Source organism: Sciurus vulgaris, assembly GCF_902686455.1.
Source record: "Sciurus vulgaris genome assembly, chromosome: X".
NCBI classification, from domain to species: domain Eukaryota; kingdom Metazoa; phylum Chordata; class Mammalia; order Rodentia; family Sciuridae; genus Sciurus; species Sciurus vulgaris.
In genome coordinates this window covers 65401495-65419633 of record NC_136471.1, presented here as the reverse complement: position 1 = coordinate 65419633, position 18139 = coordinate 65401495, and the positions used below count along the sequence as shown (strand labels likewise).

The window sequence follows — 18139 nt, the reverse complement described above, 5'->3', positions numbered from 1 at the left end:
GTTCGATCCTCTGTACCACATAAAAAATAAACTAATAAAGTAAAGGCATTCTGTTCATCTATAACAACAGAAAAAAATTTAAAAAAAGAACTCACTCAGCTGGGAATGGCTACAACTTAACTTTAGGTCTAATTCCATAATTTTTTATAGGGCCAGTGTTATTAAGTTTAGCAGGGGTGATTCCCAACAGTTCTTTATTCTGCAATTGAGAGGGGACCGAATCTGACACTCATGATCCTTTCTGGAATAGCTGTGGGATAGTGGTCAGCAAGTCTGTGTGGATGGTTGTCCAAGGAATTCCCTGCATAGATGAGACAATTGGAGGGCTGGAGCAGAGTGATTGTAGCTGAGACAGAGACACATAAAGATCTGCTATTAGATGGAAGCCAACAAGACAGTCCCAGTGATTTAGAAGGGTACATATCTCCACTTTTTTTTAATGCAAACTGTTCTATGCTGGGACTATAACTGAGAGGAACTGAAGCTGAATTACTGGGTAATCTTTGGATCCACTTCTGAAACTGATATCAGCAGATAGAAGACTATGTCTGCCAAGATACTGGTGTAATTACTCATGGTCTCCTGGAAAATGGTTTTGGTTGCAGGCTCAAGGCTTAGTGAGGCTGTAGCCAAGCCCTTAACAGAAGAGAGCTATTTCTGGGCTCAAGCCCTGTAGCACAAATGGTGGGTATGCCACCTGGGTATAAATCTGTACATTCAAAATCACCTTCCTAGACCTTGGGTTCCACTTGAATTTCAAAATTTCTTACCTGAATCTTAAGGCTCTTGCAAAGAGAAGTTTGTTAGTGAGTGGGTGCAGAATTATTGTTGTGGGAGGATAAAAGTGAGTGTTCTTCTATTTCACCATCTTGCCGACATCACCTCAAAATAAAACATGAAAAATTTCTTTTATTTAACAGAAAGAAAGAGGCGTGGGGCAAAGTTTTTCTAAGGGATATGCCTTAAAAATATTTTCCTTTCAAAGTAAGAAATGGGAAAGGGACAGAAATGAAAAAGAAATGTTTGCATAACATGAAAATGTTTTATGGTTACCCTAAGGAAAGTTAGAATTGTGAAATTAAAAATCAAGTCTTGAACTCATGAATTCTACCTCAAATGTAAAGATAATCAGGGTGTAAATTAAGTATGTGTTATAAATGTAGTATGGGATTGGGAGACTTGGTAATTCTTTTAGTAATAGCGTCAAGTGACAAAGCTATACTTCCAATATATAAAGTGCAGTCTATATCTACCTATGTTATTTTTTAGCATTCAAAATGATTTTCAGTGGAAATTGAAACTATTAACAACAGCAAACTTGCATATAACTTTTTAAAAATCAGGTTAAAATATACATAACACAAAAGTATCTTTTTTATTGGTCCTTCTTATTCATGACAGTAGAATCCATTTTGATAAAAGCATATAAGCATGGACATTTTAACTATTTGAAGTGTGCCAGTAGTAATGACTATATTCACTTTATTGTGCAAAATACCTCCGGATGTTTTTCTTTCTTTTTGTATTATTTATTTATTTATTTTAATTAAAAATCATAAATTTACATTGGGCAATATTGTTTGATTCATTGTTATTTTTTCCCTTCCCCCCACCCATCCCACCCCTCTTTTTCCTCTATACAGTCCTTCCTTCCTCCATTCTTACCACCCTCCTTATCCCTAACCCTAAACCTAACCCTAAACCTAACACTAACCCCTCATACCCCCCCTTATATGACCTCATCCGCTTATAAGCGAGATCATTCGTCCTTTAGTTTTTTGAGATTGGCTTATCTCACTTAGCATGATATCCTCTAATTTCATCCATTTGCCTGCAAATGCCATAATTTTATCATTCTTCATGGTGGAGTAATATAACATTGTATATATATGCCACAGTTTCTTTATCCATTCATCAACTGAAGGGCATCTAGGTTGGTTCCACAATCTGGCTATGGTGAATTGAGCAGCTATGAACATTGATGTGGCTGTATCTCTGTAGTATGATGATTTTCAGTCCTTTGGCTATAGGCCAAGGAGTGGGATAGCTGGGTCAAATGGAGGGTCCATTCCAAGTTTTCTAAGGAATCTCCACACTGCTTTCCAGAGTGGCTGCACTAATTTGCAGCCCCACCAGCAGTGTATGAGTGTACCTTTCTCCCCACATCCTCGCCAACACCTATTATTGCTTGTGTTCTTGATAATCGCCATTCTAATTGGGGTGAGATGGAATCTTAGGGTAGTTTTGATTTGCATTTCTCTTATTACTAGAGATGTTGAACATTTTTTCATATATCTGTTGATTGCTTGTACATCTTCTTCTGTGAAGTGTCTGTTCATTTCCTTAGCCCATTTGTTGATTGGATTATTTGTATTCTTGGTGTAGAGATTTTTGAGTTCTTTATAGATTCTGGAAATTAGCTCTCTATCTGAAGTATGAGTGGCAAAGATATTCTCCCACTCTGTAGGCTCACATTACTGATAGTTTCCTTTGCTGAGAGAAAGGTTTTTAGTTTGAATCTATCCCAGTGGTTGATTCTAGCTTTTATTTCTTGTGCTATGGGAGTCCTGTTAAGGAAGTCCGATCCTAAGCCAACTAGTTGAAGGTTTGGACCTATTTTTTCTTCTATAAGATGCAGGGTATCTGGTCTGATTCCGAGGTCCTTGATCCATTTTGAGTTGAGTTTTGTGCAGGGTGACAGATAGGGATTTAGTTTCATTCTGTTGCATATGGTTTTCCAGTTTTCCCAGCACCATTTGTTGAAGAGGCTATCTTTTCTCCATTGCATATTTTTGGCACCTTAGTCTAGTATGAGAAAATTGTATTTATTTGGGTTTGTGTCCATGTCCTCTATTCTGTACCATTGATCTACCTGTCTATTTTGGTACCAATACCATGCCGTTTTTGTTACTATTTCTTTGTAATAGAGTTGAAGATCTGGTATTGCGATACCCCCTGCTTCGCTCTTTCTACTGAGGATTGCTTTAGCTATTCTGGGTTTCTTATTCTTCCAGATGAATTTCATAATTGCTTGCTCTATTTCTGTAAGGTACATCATTGGGATTTTAATTGGAATTGCATTGAATTTGTATAGCACTTTAGGTAGTATGTCCATTTTGACAATATTAATTCTGTCTATCCAAGAACATGGGAGATCTTTATCTTCCAAGGTTTTGTGTAATGTCTTTCTTTAGTGTTCTGTAGTTCTCATTGTAGAGGTCTTTCACCTCTTTCATGAGATTGATTCCCAAGTATTTTATTTTTTTCAATGTTATTGTGAATGGGGTAGTTTTCCTAATAATCTCTTACTGAAGATTCATCATTATGTATAAAAATGCATTTGATTTATGAGCATTGATCTTGTAACCTGCTACTTTACTAAATTCACTTATGAGTTCTAAGAGCTTTCTGGTGGAATTTCCAGGTTCCTCTAAACATATAATCATGTCATCAGCAAACAGGGATAGTTTGAGTTCCTCTTTTCCAATTCCTAACCCTTTAATTTCTTTGGTTTGTCTAATTGCTCCGGCTAGAATCTCAAGAACGACATTGAATAGAAGTGGTGAAAGAGGGCATCCCTGCCTTGTTCCAGTTTTTAGGGGGAATGCTTTCAGTTTTTCACCATTTAGAACGATATTGGCCATGGGCTTAGCGTAGATGATCTTTACAATGTTAAGGATTGTTCCCACTACCCCAATTTTCTCTAGTGTTTTGACCATGAAGGGATGCTGTATTTTATCGAATGCTTTTTCTGCATCTATTGAAATAATCATGTGATTCTTAACTTTTAGTCTGTTGATATAGTGAATGACATTTATTGATTTCCAGATGTTGAACCAACCTTGCATCCCTGGGATAAAACCCACTTGATTGTGGTGCGCTGTCTTTTTAATATATTTTTATATGTGATTTGCTAAAATTTTGTTGAGAATTTTTGCATCAATGTTCATTAAGGATATTGGTCTGAAATTTTCTTTCCTTGATGTGTCTCTGTCTGGTTTAGGTATCAGGGTGATATTGGCTTCATAGAATGAGTTTGGGAGGGTTCCCTCCTCTTCTATTTTATGGAATACTTTGAGAAGTATTGGAATGAGCTCTTCTTTAAAGGTTTTGTAGAACTCGGCTGAGAACCCATCTGGTCCTGGACTTTTCTTTGTTGGTAGGCTTTTGATGACCTCTTCTATTTCATTGCTTCAAATTGATTTATTTAAGTTGTGTATGTCCTCATCGTTCAGTTAGGTAATTCATATGTCTCTAGAAACTTGTTGATGTCTTCAGGGTTTTCTGTTTTGTTGTAGTATAGATTTTCAAAATAGCTTCTAATTATGTTTTGTATTTCACTTGTGTCTGTTGTGATATTTCCTTGTTCATTCCGAATTTTAGCATTTTGAGTTTTCTCCCTCTTTCTCTTTGTTAGTGTGGCTAAGGTTTTATCAATTTTGTTTATTTTTTCAAAGAACCAACTATTTATTTTGTTAATTTTTCTGATTGTTTCTTTTGTTTCAATTTCGTTGATTTCGGCTCTGATTTTAACTATTTCCTGTCTTCTGCTACTTTTGGTGTTGGTCTGCTCTTCTTTTTCTAGGGATTTGAGCTGTAATGTTAAATCATTTATTTGTTGATTCCTACTTCTTTTGTTGAATGCGTACCATGAAATAAGTCTTCCTCGAAGTACTGCTTTCACAGTGTCCCAGAGATTTTGATATGATGTGTCTTTGTTCTAATTTACTTCTAAAAATTTTTTTATTTCCCTCCTGATGTCTTCTGTTATCCATTCATCGTATAATAGTGTATAATTTAATCTCCAGGTATTGGAGAAGTTTGTTTTTTATTCTGTCATTTATTTCTAATTTCAATCCATTATAATGTGGTAGAGTACAAGGTAGTATCTCTATCTTCTTTTATTTGCTAACAGTAGCTCTGTGGCATAAGACATGGTCTATTTTAGAGAAGGATCCATGTGCTGCTGAGAAAAAAGTTTATTCGTTCTTTGTTGGATGGTATATTCTATATAAGTTGGTTAAGTCTAAATTGTTGATTGTGTTATTGAGATCTATGGTTTCTTTATTCAATTTTTGTTTGGATGATCTATCCAGCAGTGAGAGAGGTATGTTAAAATCGCCTAGTATTATTGTGTTGTGGTCTATTTGATTTCTGGAATTGAGGAGGATTTGTTTGATGTACATGGATGAGCCAATGTTTGGGGCATATATATTTATGATTGTTATGTCTTGCTGATTTATGCTTCCCTTAAGCAGTATGTAATGTCCTTCTTTATCCCTTCTGACTAGTTTTGGCTTGAAATCCACATTATCTGAAATGAGGATGGATACTCCAGCTTTTTTGCTGTGTCCCTGTGCATGGTATGTTTTTTCCCATCCTTTCACCTTTAGTCTATGGGTATCTCCTTCTATGAGATGAGTCTCTTGCAGGCAGCATATTGTTGGATTTTTCTTTTAAATCCATTCTGCCAGTCTATGCTTTTGATTGATGAGTTCAGGCCATTAACATTCAGGGTTATTATTGTGATATGATTTGTATTCCCAGTCATTTGACTCATTTTTGTTTTTTGACGTGATTTGGTTTCCCTTTTATTTGGCTATTCCTTTAGGCTAGTTCCTCCCGTTGCTGATTTGCATTGTTGTTTTTCATCTCTTCCTTATGGAATATTTTGCTGAGAATGTTCTGTAATGCTGGCTTTCTTTTTGTAAATTCCTTTAGCTTTTGTTTATCACGGAAGGATCTTATTTCATCGTCAAATCTGAAAGTATGTTTTGCTGGGTATAAGGTTCTTGGTTGGCATCCGTTTTCTTTCAGGGCTTGGTAAATGTTGTTCCAGACCCTTCTAGCTTTTAGGGTCTGGATTGAAAAATCTGCTGATATTCTTATTGGTTTCCCCCTGAATGTAATTTGATTCTTTTCTCTCGCGGCCTTTAAAAAACTGTCTTTATTTTGTATGTTAGGTATTTTCATAATAATGTGCCTTGGTGTGGGTCTGTTGTAATTTTGTATATTTGGAGTCCTATAAGCCTGTTGTACTTGGTTTTCCATTACATTCTTCCGATTTGGGAAATTTTCTGATATTATTTCATTGAATGGATTGTTAATTCCTTTGGTTTATTTCTCTAAGCCTTCCTCAATCCCAATAATATTTAAATTTGGCCTTTTCATGATATCCCATTATTCTTGCAGTTTCTGTTCATGATTTCTTACCATCTTCTCTGTTTGGTCAACTTTGTTTTCAAGATTAAATATTTTGTCCTCAATATCTGATGTTCTGTCTTCCAGGTGTCCTATCGTATTGGATATGCTTTCTGTGGAATTTTTAACTTGGTTTATTGTTTACTTCATTTCAAGGATCTCTGTTTGTTTGTTTTTTCAATATCTCTAACTCTTTATTGAAATGATCTCTTGCTTCTTGTATTTGCTCCTTTAACTGTTGATTGATGCAATCATTTAATGCCTGCATTTCGTCTTTCATCTCCTCCTTCAATGCCTGCATTTGCTCTTTCATCTCCTTGTTTGCTTCCCTGATTGTTTTAATTATGTACATTCTGAACTCCCTTTCTGACATTTCTTCTGCTGTGCTGTCATTGGGTTTTATTGATATAGTATCTAGGTTTGTTTGGGACATTTTCTTCCCTTGTTTTCTCATATTGGTCAGATGTCAGTGGGACTTTGTGATATTGCAGAATTCTTTTGTTGGCTTATAGTGTCCCTGTAGATTTTCAGTGTATCACCTTCCTGCCTTCAGTAGCCTGAAGTCTTGGAGTAACTTGATAATGCAGTGCTTCCAAGGAAAGCTGCCTATAGCCCGCTCCTGGTTCCAGGACTTGGAGCCAGCTCTGTGTGGAAAGGCTCTCACTGGAAGCCTGCTCTGAGAAGCTAGCCTGGAAAGGCGCTTCCCACCAGAGGGGGCCGGGCTGCGGGCTGCTTGGGCAATTCCCTGGCTTCCCTATGCTGGTCCCTGAAGCAACCTGCGGGCAGGAACTCGCCACCCTGGTTCAGGGACTTGAAGCTTGGTTCTGTGCAGAAATGCTCTCACCCGGGTGCCTGCTCTGAGATGCTGGAGAATCTGGCCCTGTGGGAGGAGCCCACCGTCGGAGTGCACAGAGCTGCCTGGGGAAGACTCTAGCTGCCCTGCCCTATTCTAATAAGCCACCTGAATCCGGGCCTGCCACCCGGGCAGCGCTTCACTCGGTGGGGAAGACTCACCCCATGGCTCTATTTTAGTCTGAGTCTCCCAATGCCTCCACTTCTTGAATCCTGGGTTCTGGAGTGACTGGAGATGCAGTTACCCTCTAGTCCTCCATCTTAGATTGCCCTGTGGATGTTTTTCATTTTGCAAAACTGAAATTCCATATCCGCGGAGCTACAACACCTCATTCCCCCTTACCTACAGCTGCTGGAAACCACATTGCTAGTTTTAATGCAAATTTGATTACTTTAAAGTGTAATCGTAGATTATTTATCTTTTTGTGAATGCCCTGTTTCACTTAAGAAAATGTCTTTCACACAATGTTCATCCATGTTGTAATAAGTATCAGTACTTCCTTTCCTTTTAAGTTTTACAGCAATTTTAACTTTTCAAACCAGTGTTCAGATATATTGATTTATCACATACAACTCTCAACATTATCCTCTATGGTGTTTTGCAAAGATACCATAAAACTTGTCCTACAACTTAATACAACTTGAAATAGAAACGGAAATACGGAGATGTACAAACAAAAAAAAACAATTATGCTTTTGATTTAATGAATCATCTGCATGAGACCACAAGTGTAACATAGTTTTAATCAGATTCATAGATTTTTTTTTGTTGAGAGTGTGAAGACAATTCTATAATACTGAAGTAATTTGTCTCAGATTACACAGATCAATAATGGCAAAACTCCTACATTAAATTTCTGCATTTACGCAACTAACTGTGACCAACAGCATCTTAAAACAACACCTATTTATTATATTACAGTCTTATATGTTAGAGGTCTGAATGGGTTTGACTGAGTTCTCTTTTTAGAGTTTTACAAGGTTGAAATCAAGGTGTTGGCCATGCTGGACATTTAATGGAAGCCCTTGAGAAAAACTTGCTTGTAAGCTCATTAAAGTTGGTGGCAGACTCTAACTCTTTGCATTACTGGCTATGAATACAAGATTTCCCATGGCTTCCAAAATCCACTGACATTCCTTGTCATGGTACATTCTCTGATTTCCTGTTCACTTTTAAAGGGCTCATTTAATTAGATTGGGCTCATCTAGATAATGTCCTTAAAATTGACTTAGAGCCAACTGATTAGTAATCACAATCACATCTTCAAAACCCCTTTTGCCATATAATGCAACATAATCTTACATGAGAGCCCATCATATTTATAATTCTACAAATTAGGCCTGGAAATCTTTGAATGAGGGTGAATTTGGAATTTTACCTACCACAACTGGAATTAGAAATCAGGTTTAAATTTCAGTGCTTTCTACCATACAGTGCTTTTATTGTACTATGAGTTCATAATTTCATGAAGAGCAAAATTTTAAGATTTTTATATTAGCAAAGGAACTGGTTTTTTGTTTATAAACTAAATCCATGCTTCTAGACTATATTCCTATCTGTAGAGACTAATGAAGTCAGGTTAATTATGACCACCTTCTTAAAGGACTTGCTCAACTTCACAAGATCTCCTAAATTGTGATTTAGCACTGTGCTGCTGCTTATTCTGATTTAAATTGAAACTCAAAATGTTAACTATTGAGATTATTATGTGACTACATACAGACTAACAATTACTGATGGGACTTCATTTGTCAGATGTAGAAAATCTTTTTGTGTTTTTCTTTATTGCTAGTTGCAATAGGCTCACTAATTCTAGCACTAAAGTGTCCTTTGCAATAACTATTAATGATCACCTATATGATGATACAAAGTAAAAGGCAGTGTCCTTTCACACACAGAGAAAAGCAGCAGTCAGAAAATTATACTGAAGCCTTCTAAAGGCAGTGGATCTTTACAAATCATGGCCCCAGAACCCTAACCTTGGGATGCTTCAATGTGAAAGGTTGCTAGGATTAAATTCTACTCTTGTATGTAGAGAAACAACTAGTCTAGCTGGAGTGGAAGACTCATTTAGGAAATAATTAGAGAAAAAAGAAGGAAGATATATTGACATATGTTACTAGAATATGGCATTTGGACTTCATTTTGTATGGAGTCAGGAAGCATTAAAAGTTCTAGAGCAAAATAAATTATGTGATGAAAGAAATATTTCACAAAAATTTATAGAACAGTTTATGTAGAATGGATTAGAACACAATGAAGCAATCTGTTAGAAGTAATGGGGGAATGAAGAGATGAAGGCCTGAATACGGATTTCATAAGTAAAAATGAAGAGAGGTGGAATATTGCAACACATATTACAATGGGATGAAAATATTGGAGACTGAAGATGAAAGGAGAGGATGAGGGAAAGTTTATAGTTTAGAAAACAAAGAGTGTTCCCATAGTGCTAGAGAAAAAATAAAGAGAATGGGATTGGGGATTCATATGCTGAATTTGAAAATACAGTAAAATCTACCCAAATGTGAACGTGAACTACTCGTCCAGTCTCCTCAATTTCACAAGTTTTCCATGGTGGCTTGCTGTGTAAACTCCAAAATACCTTTATTTTATGAATGTTTCTGACAGTGGTGTGATTTATCTTATGAGAGGAATTGTTTATTTAATTTGATTTATTGTAAGATTTCCTAAGATGCATTGATTCTACTGATATTTATACAATACACAAGTAGAACAAAAGGAGGCTATTAAGGTTTCACATTGTATACTAGCATTTGTGTTACAACCTTTTTTAATTATTCTAAGACCTTTATTAGAATTCAGTCAATGTATGACAAAACATAAACATATTTAACAGTGCTAACTCTAGGCCTACACCACATTTCATCTAAGTAGGGAACATAGTCAAGTAAATGAAGGATAAAATAGCTTCACAGTTAAACACTTTCTGTCAGGTAAATAGTCAACCCTTAAATTATCTATGCCATCAGATTTCTTTTTTCTTGATGTTAAAAACATATTTAACATTAGGAAGGGAATAAAACATTACATTTTTTAAATAATAGCTATAAATAGTTCAGTTTATTACAACATGAAGACTAATGCATGAATGTGGATTCTTTTACATGAGCTTCAATACTTTAATATGTTGCTCATTAAAAAGAGGAGGTTTTCTTTTATTAGTTCAACACCCTTATGTTAAAGATAATTTCTTTAACTTCCCTAATTCTAATGGAATTGCTGGATTTGATGCTTTTAATATAGCCACACTTAAGTTTTAGATATGGGTATAAATTCTGACAAAGGGAGTAAACAGTAATAGAATTTAAATGATCTTTCCTCTAGTGTGATTTTTGTTCTTTGTATCGATAACTCCCAGAGACAAGAGGAGCCATACTCTTCAGTTCACATGAACCAAGGACTGATTGACACCCAGTTTAACATAATCACCATTTTATGAAAGTTACCATAGTGACCAGTTTCCAGTTATCAACTTGAACAATTTCATATATGATTAATGTTAATTGCCTATTTTGCATGGATGACTTATTCCCAGTTACTGAATTGGTTGCTGCCACCTTTGATCCGGTTGGAAGTACAATTCAGTGCAAAAGACAAGTGATCAGTTTGCCATCACTGAGAAAAGATGGATTCAGGTTGCTGTGAGGTCAGAGTTTGTTTCTCTTCATAAACACTGAAAGGTCAGGTAGAGTTTAACCACCATTGGCATCCTTGAAATTTTATAATAAATGTCAGACCTAAGAGATTATTATTAATCCATGATTGAAACTAAAAGTCTTAGTGTTCTGGCAACAAAAATGATTTCTTTTTCATTTATCAAGCACACTGAAAGAGCATCGTTCTTACAGACTAATCAACACCTTCAAAGTTAATGTCATTCTTGGTTTTCTAACTTGTAATATAAGCTAAAAAATCACACATTCAGGGATTGTTCCATAGGATTTTAACTATCAGTAATAGGTCTAAAAAGCAAAGAGTAAATACCAGGTCATTGATAATAGATGCTACTTGAGTTATTCAATTGCAGTGGTCTTTCCAAGTTGCTGGAATTACTACCACTCTTTTTTTAAATTTTTTATCTGTTGATGGACCTTTTCATTTTTCATTTATTTATACACAGTGCTGAGAATTGAACCCAGTGCCTCACACATATCTAGGCAAGTGCTCTACCACTGAGCCACAAACGCAACCCAAATTACTACCACTCTTAACTGCTACTTTATATTCAGCAACTTTCTCATTCTGTCCCAGAACATTATGTTTCTTTAAGTAATATTAAGACAAGCTTTCATTGAAGAGTATTACATGACTTGTAATTCCTCACCAAATTAATTATTGTCCATATGATTTATATTAAATATCTTGAAGGCCTATGACATCATTAATTAATTTATTAACTAATATTTTTTTTCATTTGGAACAAGAAAATCACTTGTCTTCTTTTCCTTACTCCCTGGCTCCCTGGTTCATAAATGGATGATGACATGAAATAAATCTAGCAGTAAAACTTCATAGAGCATGTGTGTGTGTGTGTGTGTGTGTGTGTGTGTGTGTGTGTGTGTGTGTGTGTTTCTATGGATCAAATCCAGGGATTGTCACATACTGGTCAAGCCCTCTACTACTGAACTGTACCCCTAGTCTTGAAATGTCATAATCTTAATGATCAAAGATGTATCAGCTATTTTGTTACAACTTGGAATAGATATGTTACAGAATGTGTCATATTTTATTTACACCAGAACCCCTACTGAATATCTCTCTTGGAGAACTGCCAAATCTACAAAGTTTATAAACTAGAAGATAACACTTTGATGGTAATCCCATTCAATTACATATGATGTATTATTGATGTATGTTTCAAGTTGGTTTATTCCTTAATCTCAGGAATATGAGTTACTTTTTCATTTATTCTAAAGAAGTTTAAAGAATAAAGGGGGATGAAATATCAGGATAAATTATGTTAAAGGATGGGCTGCAGGAAAAATCAAGATTATTTGGTATCATTTCACTCTAAATAACCTATAAATGTTACATCTAATATTAATTATATAAAACTGAAGCTCTGAAAGATTTACCTGTGCTATTTAAGAAAAGTATATGATTTTATGGTATTATTTGCCTTGTATCTTAACAACTTCCCTTTACAGTGTACATGGTTGATATGTTGGCAGAGTTATTTGGATGGGAACTTAAAAAACAAAGGCCTATTTCTTCTCATAGAGTACAAATAACCTTGTAATTAAACTGAAAACAATTAATTACCAAGAAGCAATTATCATTCAATTAAAGAGTAATTACATGGTTATTTGTGCCCTGTAAAATAAAGCATTACTGAGATCAGTAATGCAATCAATATTTTAGCAGAAACAGGATGCTGCAATGATTGACCTTTCAACCTATGCTGATTAAATTGTCATCCATGTAAGTTTCCTAGTTAAATCACCACATGTTTATTTGTCTTGATTAATATGTAAATATCTGTCTGATTCTAATAATGCTCTTAAAGATAAGAAGTATGACATGATTATCTATCAAGAATGATCTTTCCCAACTTTCCACAGAATCCTCCATATTCATTTTATCATCAGAATTATATTCTTGGAAATGAAATGCAGAAACATTATTTCTAGGAATGTTTTCTATAGAGGATTATGAAGTCTTAAAGTAAGACTAAAGCTATTAGTTATTTGGATGAAGCTTTATTGATTGTAAGGAAATTTCACAACCCTAATTTGAGTTTATCTACTCTGGGGTTCAACTCTTCACTCCAAAATTAAAACAAGGGCATCTCAGTGTAAGAATTTTGCTCATGATACATTCAAACAAGTTTGAAAACAGCACACAGCTACACTCACCAAAGGACCAACAGGAAATTTTAAATAATAAGGAAAATACGTGTCTTTATTACTATACCGCAAGCTCCTCAAAGGCAGAACCCATTCTAGGTTTTCACAATATAGCAATGCAAATAAATAAATAAATAAATAAACAAACCAAAAGACTTACCTTTTTCAAGCTTTCATTTTGACCTCTGTGTTATAGATACCTGGCACTACGGTAGGCACAAACCAAGCAGACACCTCGACATTCTGTTTAATAGATGACTGCATGGGTGATATTGCCATTGCATATCTGTGAAGGTGTGGGTGTTTAGTCCTTAAGCAGATGTTCATGCTTCTGAGGCTTCTAAAGAGAATAAGACAGTGGCATCTATCTGTAGTGATCTTAACCTTTTTAAATTGTCAGATTTGAGTGTATCTTATTTTGAAGTTTCTATAGTTGTTTTGGAGTCTAAGACTTAAAAAACAAAAAACGATCACCTGACTATTAAATGATGGATCTGGATCTGGTCATGTTAAGCAGAATACAACAAACTAAGGTGTATGTGGAAACTGTAGAAACAGTGAAAGAACATTTCCTACTTATGCCAGTTAACTGATTTAATTACATTGAATGGACCCTACTGTCTGCTAGAGACAATGAGAGTTATTTAAGATTCAATGATAGTTTTTCATTGAAACCAGATATGAATGCTGCCTTCATGGAACTTTGCTTCTTGTTGGGAATACTCACAATCATACTAACAACATAAACTTATAAACTGAGACTATTAGAATGGAGAATATAATCCTCTGGGGTTTATAACATATGCAGTCGATATTACCTTGGGAGGAATTCTCCAATAGAGATTCCATGATGAGAAATGTAACCTTCCCCCCGCCCCAAATTTGGCAGCTTAAGGTAGAACCACTAAATCAAGAATGCCTCCCTATCCTGAGTTGACTTATTGGAAAACAACTGTTTCAAATACATAGGACTGAGAAATTTGGAACAAAAATGGTTAAACCATACAGCTTTCAATGGATGTTGTTAGCAGCTGGCAGTCATATGGCTTTTCATATGGAAATAGAGCATCATGCTGCTTAGTTTTGAAGGCAGCCTGTCTGAAAGTGATCTGAATATGGAGACAGCACTGAGATGTTTACAGTGGAAAAGTACAAAGGGTAATCAGGTGGATTTGAAGTTAGTAAGCTTGAGATCTGACAAATGGAAGAACACAAGGAAACACTTAGAAAGCACAGTTTTGGTGAAAATTATTTAATAAAATAGAGTGCCTTCTTTAAATGACTAGATATACCCTGATGAACATTCAGGGATCCTGGGATTCTTAAGATATTTGAAGTAAATAGCATATTTCTCTTTTCAGTATTTAAAAGAGTTAGGAAGTCATAACTGGGGAAAAATAAACAGGATAATAACATTGAATTAAATAATAAAAATGGGACCCAGAATCAAGTAGAAAGGAGAGAAGAATTAGTATATAATATTGAAATATTAAATGAGAAAAACATTTTTTTTGCTGGATTGATATACAATATTAATGTACAATGGAAGAAAATAACACTAGCACAGTGTATGAAAAATGAACTATGTGATAGGATCTCTGTTTGAGGTTACTAGAAGTTGTCTTCATTTAATAAAAGCAGAGTTTCTCTTATATTGATAGAGCACTTTGCTACTGCAAATAGATAGAATATGGTTTAACTTAAATTTCTTCATGAGCCAAAAGTCATATTTTCAAAATATAGTCTATCTGAATGAAACTTATACATTTTTGCTGCTTAAGTTATTTAATATTTTTTTGAGATTTTTGTCAAGAGCCCTATTATTCAGCTTCGTAAAATGAATTTCCACTAAAAGGCAACAACATCCTAGGAAACATTAAAAAGTAATTTTGAAAATTTTCAAAATTTATCAGGTGAGTTGATTACAACTTGATCCTGATGTTCTTTGACTTATAAATCTTTTCACTGTGATGACAACCTCCAAATGGTGTTTTTGGTACACTAACTGCATTAGGGTACACAAAGAATACAGGCTTTTAATTTCTTTATTGTATGGATCAGCAATTGCAATTTCTGAACTATTCATACCAGGGAGAAGAATGTACAAATTTGGTAGCTGAGGTCACTATTTTAAGTTTAGTCTTTTCTAAAAATATCAATCAATCTGAGAACGAAAAAGACAGTCTAGCTTTCTTTATTAGTATAGGTACTTGGAAAGTGAACTACTGCTTATTTAGCATGGTTTAAAAAATAGGTTGGAGCCAGGTGTGGTGGTGAATGCCTGTAATCTCAGTGCTCTGGAAGCTGTAACAGGAGGATCACAAGTTCAAAATCAACCTCAGCAATTTAGCAAGGCCTTAAGCAACTAAGCAAGGTCCTGTCTCAAAATAAAATATAAAAAGGGCTGAGGATGTGACTGAATGGTTAAGTGCCCCTGGGTTCAATCCCCAGTACAAAAAAAGGAAAAAAAAATATATATATATATGAGAAAAACAACTTAAAGAAGGGATTCTTTGTTCCTCATGAACTTCCAGAAGCTGTGGAAATGCTAATAAACATCAGGTTTTTTTCTTACATCTCTCAGCTCTTACCCCTCCCTTATTACCTTTGCTACACTGAGCAGAAACTAAATCACATTCTGTACATTCTCAGATCTTAGTAACATATATTAATACTTGGGATCAGGTGTAGTTTTTTAAAAAACTTTTTTAGTTGGCAATAGTCCTTTATTTTATTTATTTATATGTGGTGCTGAGAATCAAACCCAGTACCTTGCACATGCTAGGCAAGTGCTCTGCCACCGAGTCACAACCCCAGCCCCCATGTGTAGTTTTAAAAGCAGGGGGTAACTTAGGGTTTCTCATAATAGGTGAGCTGTATTGCAAAGTGCTGGCCTGTAAATTGAATCTAAACTAGAAATTGATCCCTTATGTCTTTAATGTTTGATAAAACTACATTGGGCAATTTAGTGGAAAGTATTGGTTTTTTAGTAATCCATAACAATACATAGTCTCCAATGTAAAGTTCTATCACTCTTGGCAATTAAACAAGATGTAGAAAATGAAAATAACAAGTGATGATTTTTCCAAAAGACACATTTAACCAGATCTTTCTTTGTCTGTTTCTCAACAGTTCAAGACCTGGTAGACCCCCTAAGCGTTCTTTGGGAGTGTTGCAAGAAAATGCCCGCCTTCTGCCCCACGCAGTCCCAGGCCTCTTATCACCAGGACTTATAACTCCAACAGGTAATAAAATCCATTTGATGATCAGCCTTGTCTCTTCATACTGCCCAGCATTTGAAATAAACTAATATTGATCTAACTGCCTTGTCCTTCAGAGCTTTTCAAGCTCTACTAGAGGTTACATTATTGAATTTTTTGAGTATTCATGAAAAGAAGTTTTGTTACTCCAGCAACCCAAATAAAATAGATATGATTTTTAAAAATGTTTCTCTTTGCAGGAAACTTTCATAGCTTTTTTGTATGTATGTGTATATTTGTATGTTGTGGTCAGGGATGGGGGCATTGGCCAAAAAAGCATCATCTCAAGGCCTCCTATAGGATGCAGCATGCTTGTTTATTTCATATACCTCAGTAGTATTATTTTTATATTTAGGTGACCTGAGCATCTGTGTATGTTCATATTACTGTAGGTTAAAAACACTAGAAAAAAACAATGCATACTTCACAAAGAAACATAATTGGGAAAGAAAAATGTGCAGGTGGCCATTGTCCTGCATGTTATTTTAGTGTTTTTCACTGAATGGTGTGATCACCGTTTTTCACTGAACGGTGTGATCATCATTGAACTCTATTGATTCTCTAAAAGGTATATCCCAAGTATGGAAAAAAATCAGAAATTAAGCTTAATATTTCTCTCATTGAATATTTAAAATCCATTAAGGTTATTACATTATAGAAAATGAATTTAAGGACAATGAGATTTTATATGTACCTTCAATGATAGGAACATTTTTAAAACACCTGCTTTGTTTGGGTGTTAATTTCTAGTTAATGGAAAAATATATGAGTAGTGATCCTTGTCACAGTAGGATTAGGGAGAAAGGAATGTAAAACTATAATTGTGTTTAAGCGTGATAGAGAGTATAATAAAAGTATAAGCAAGGTGCTATAAGCTCAAATATGGAAACAACTAAGTCACTTTGTTAAATTGGGCAATGCTCAGAGAGATGAAAACTTCATAGAGTTTTATCTCATAGAGTGTTGGATAGGTGGAGAATGAGGGGAAGAATATTCCAAGAGGAGAGAAGAACACACAGATATACACTAATGTAAAAGTTCCCAGGGTCTTAGGGGGAATAATAAGAAGGTTGTAGACACTGGAGCAGAGATTGAGTTAGCAGACTTACAAGTGACGTGGTTAGAAAGGAAGAAATAGACAGCTTGAAAAGCTATCTTTTGATTCACCATGTTAAGCCATTTAATTTTCCCCTAAAGACCAATAATTTCCAAAATTTATTTCAGGACTTTTCTCTGTGGCTGACATGAAATTGGTAAAGTACTGCAGGCTTTCCACTTCTGCCTCAATTAGAATTTTATATGTTCTTGCTCACATAGGATTTTGTTGTATTTTGTTAAGTAAAACTTTTATAGATAAAAGGAATCACTGCTAAAAACTTGAGTGAATGTTTAAAAACAATTGCTGTAAAAGGTAGATATCAATGAAGGTGATAGAAGAAGGAAGGTCAGTTGCTACAGTTCAAGGGAAAAATATGAAGGGTCTAAACAAAGACAAATTTAATAGAGTAGAAAAGAGTTCTGGAGTGCTTTAGTAATTAGAAGTAATCACACTTGATAATCTATTAAATGTAGATGGGGAGAGTGGAGTCTTGGATGATTCATGTCTAACTTGGGTGACAGGCTGGATGATGATATCATTAGCAAAGATAGAGAACTTAAGATTGGACTGGTTTTTGGGAGGGGATAATGAATTTGGTAAATTTAAGTATTTATAAAAAATTCTGATATAAGCAAGTTGCCCTGAGTATATAAATAAATGCAGAAGGTATAACAGTGCATGAAATATATCTGGTGATCATGAAATGATAATCTATTTCTAAATTTCTAAAACTATATTTCCAGAACCTTCATAAGCATCATGTATATAATCATATCTGTGTCTGGGTTTTGTGGGAATGTATATGTGGAAGAAATAAAAAAAAGGTTTTCAAATTTGCCTTGAAGCTAATTCATTCCTG

At 34.9% G+C, this 18139-nt stretch overlaps 1 protein-coding gene across 9 annotated transcripts in view; it reads left to right on the top strand.

Moving 5' to 3' along the window:
* The window catches only part of DACH2 (dachshund family transcription factor 2), a 556457-nt gene that overhangs the window by 236609 nt on the left and 301709 nt on the right, over positions 1-18139 (top strand). For all 9 annotated transcript variants that reach the window (XM_079123040.1, XM_079123037.1, XM_079123039.1 and 6 more), the window contains one exon: positions 16054-16166. In XM_079123040.1, coding sequence (XP_078979166.1) covers positions 16054-16166 — 113 coding nt within the window. The remainder of the gene's footprint in view (positions 1-16053; positions 16167-18139) is intronic.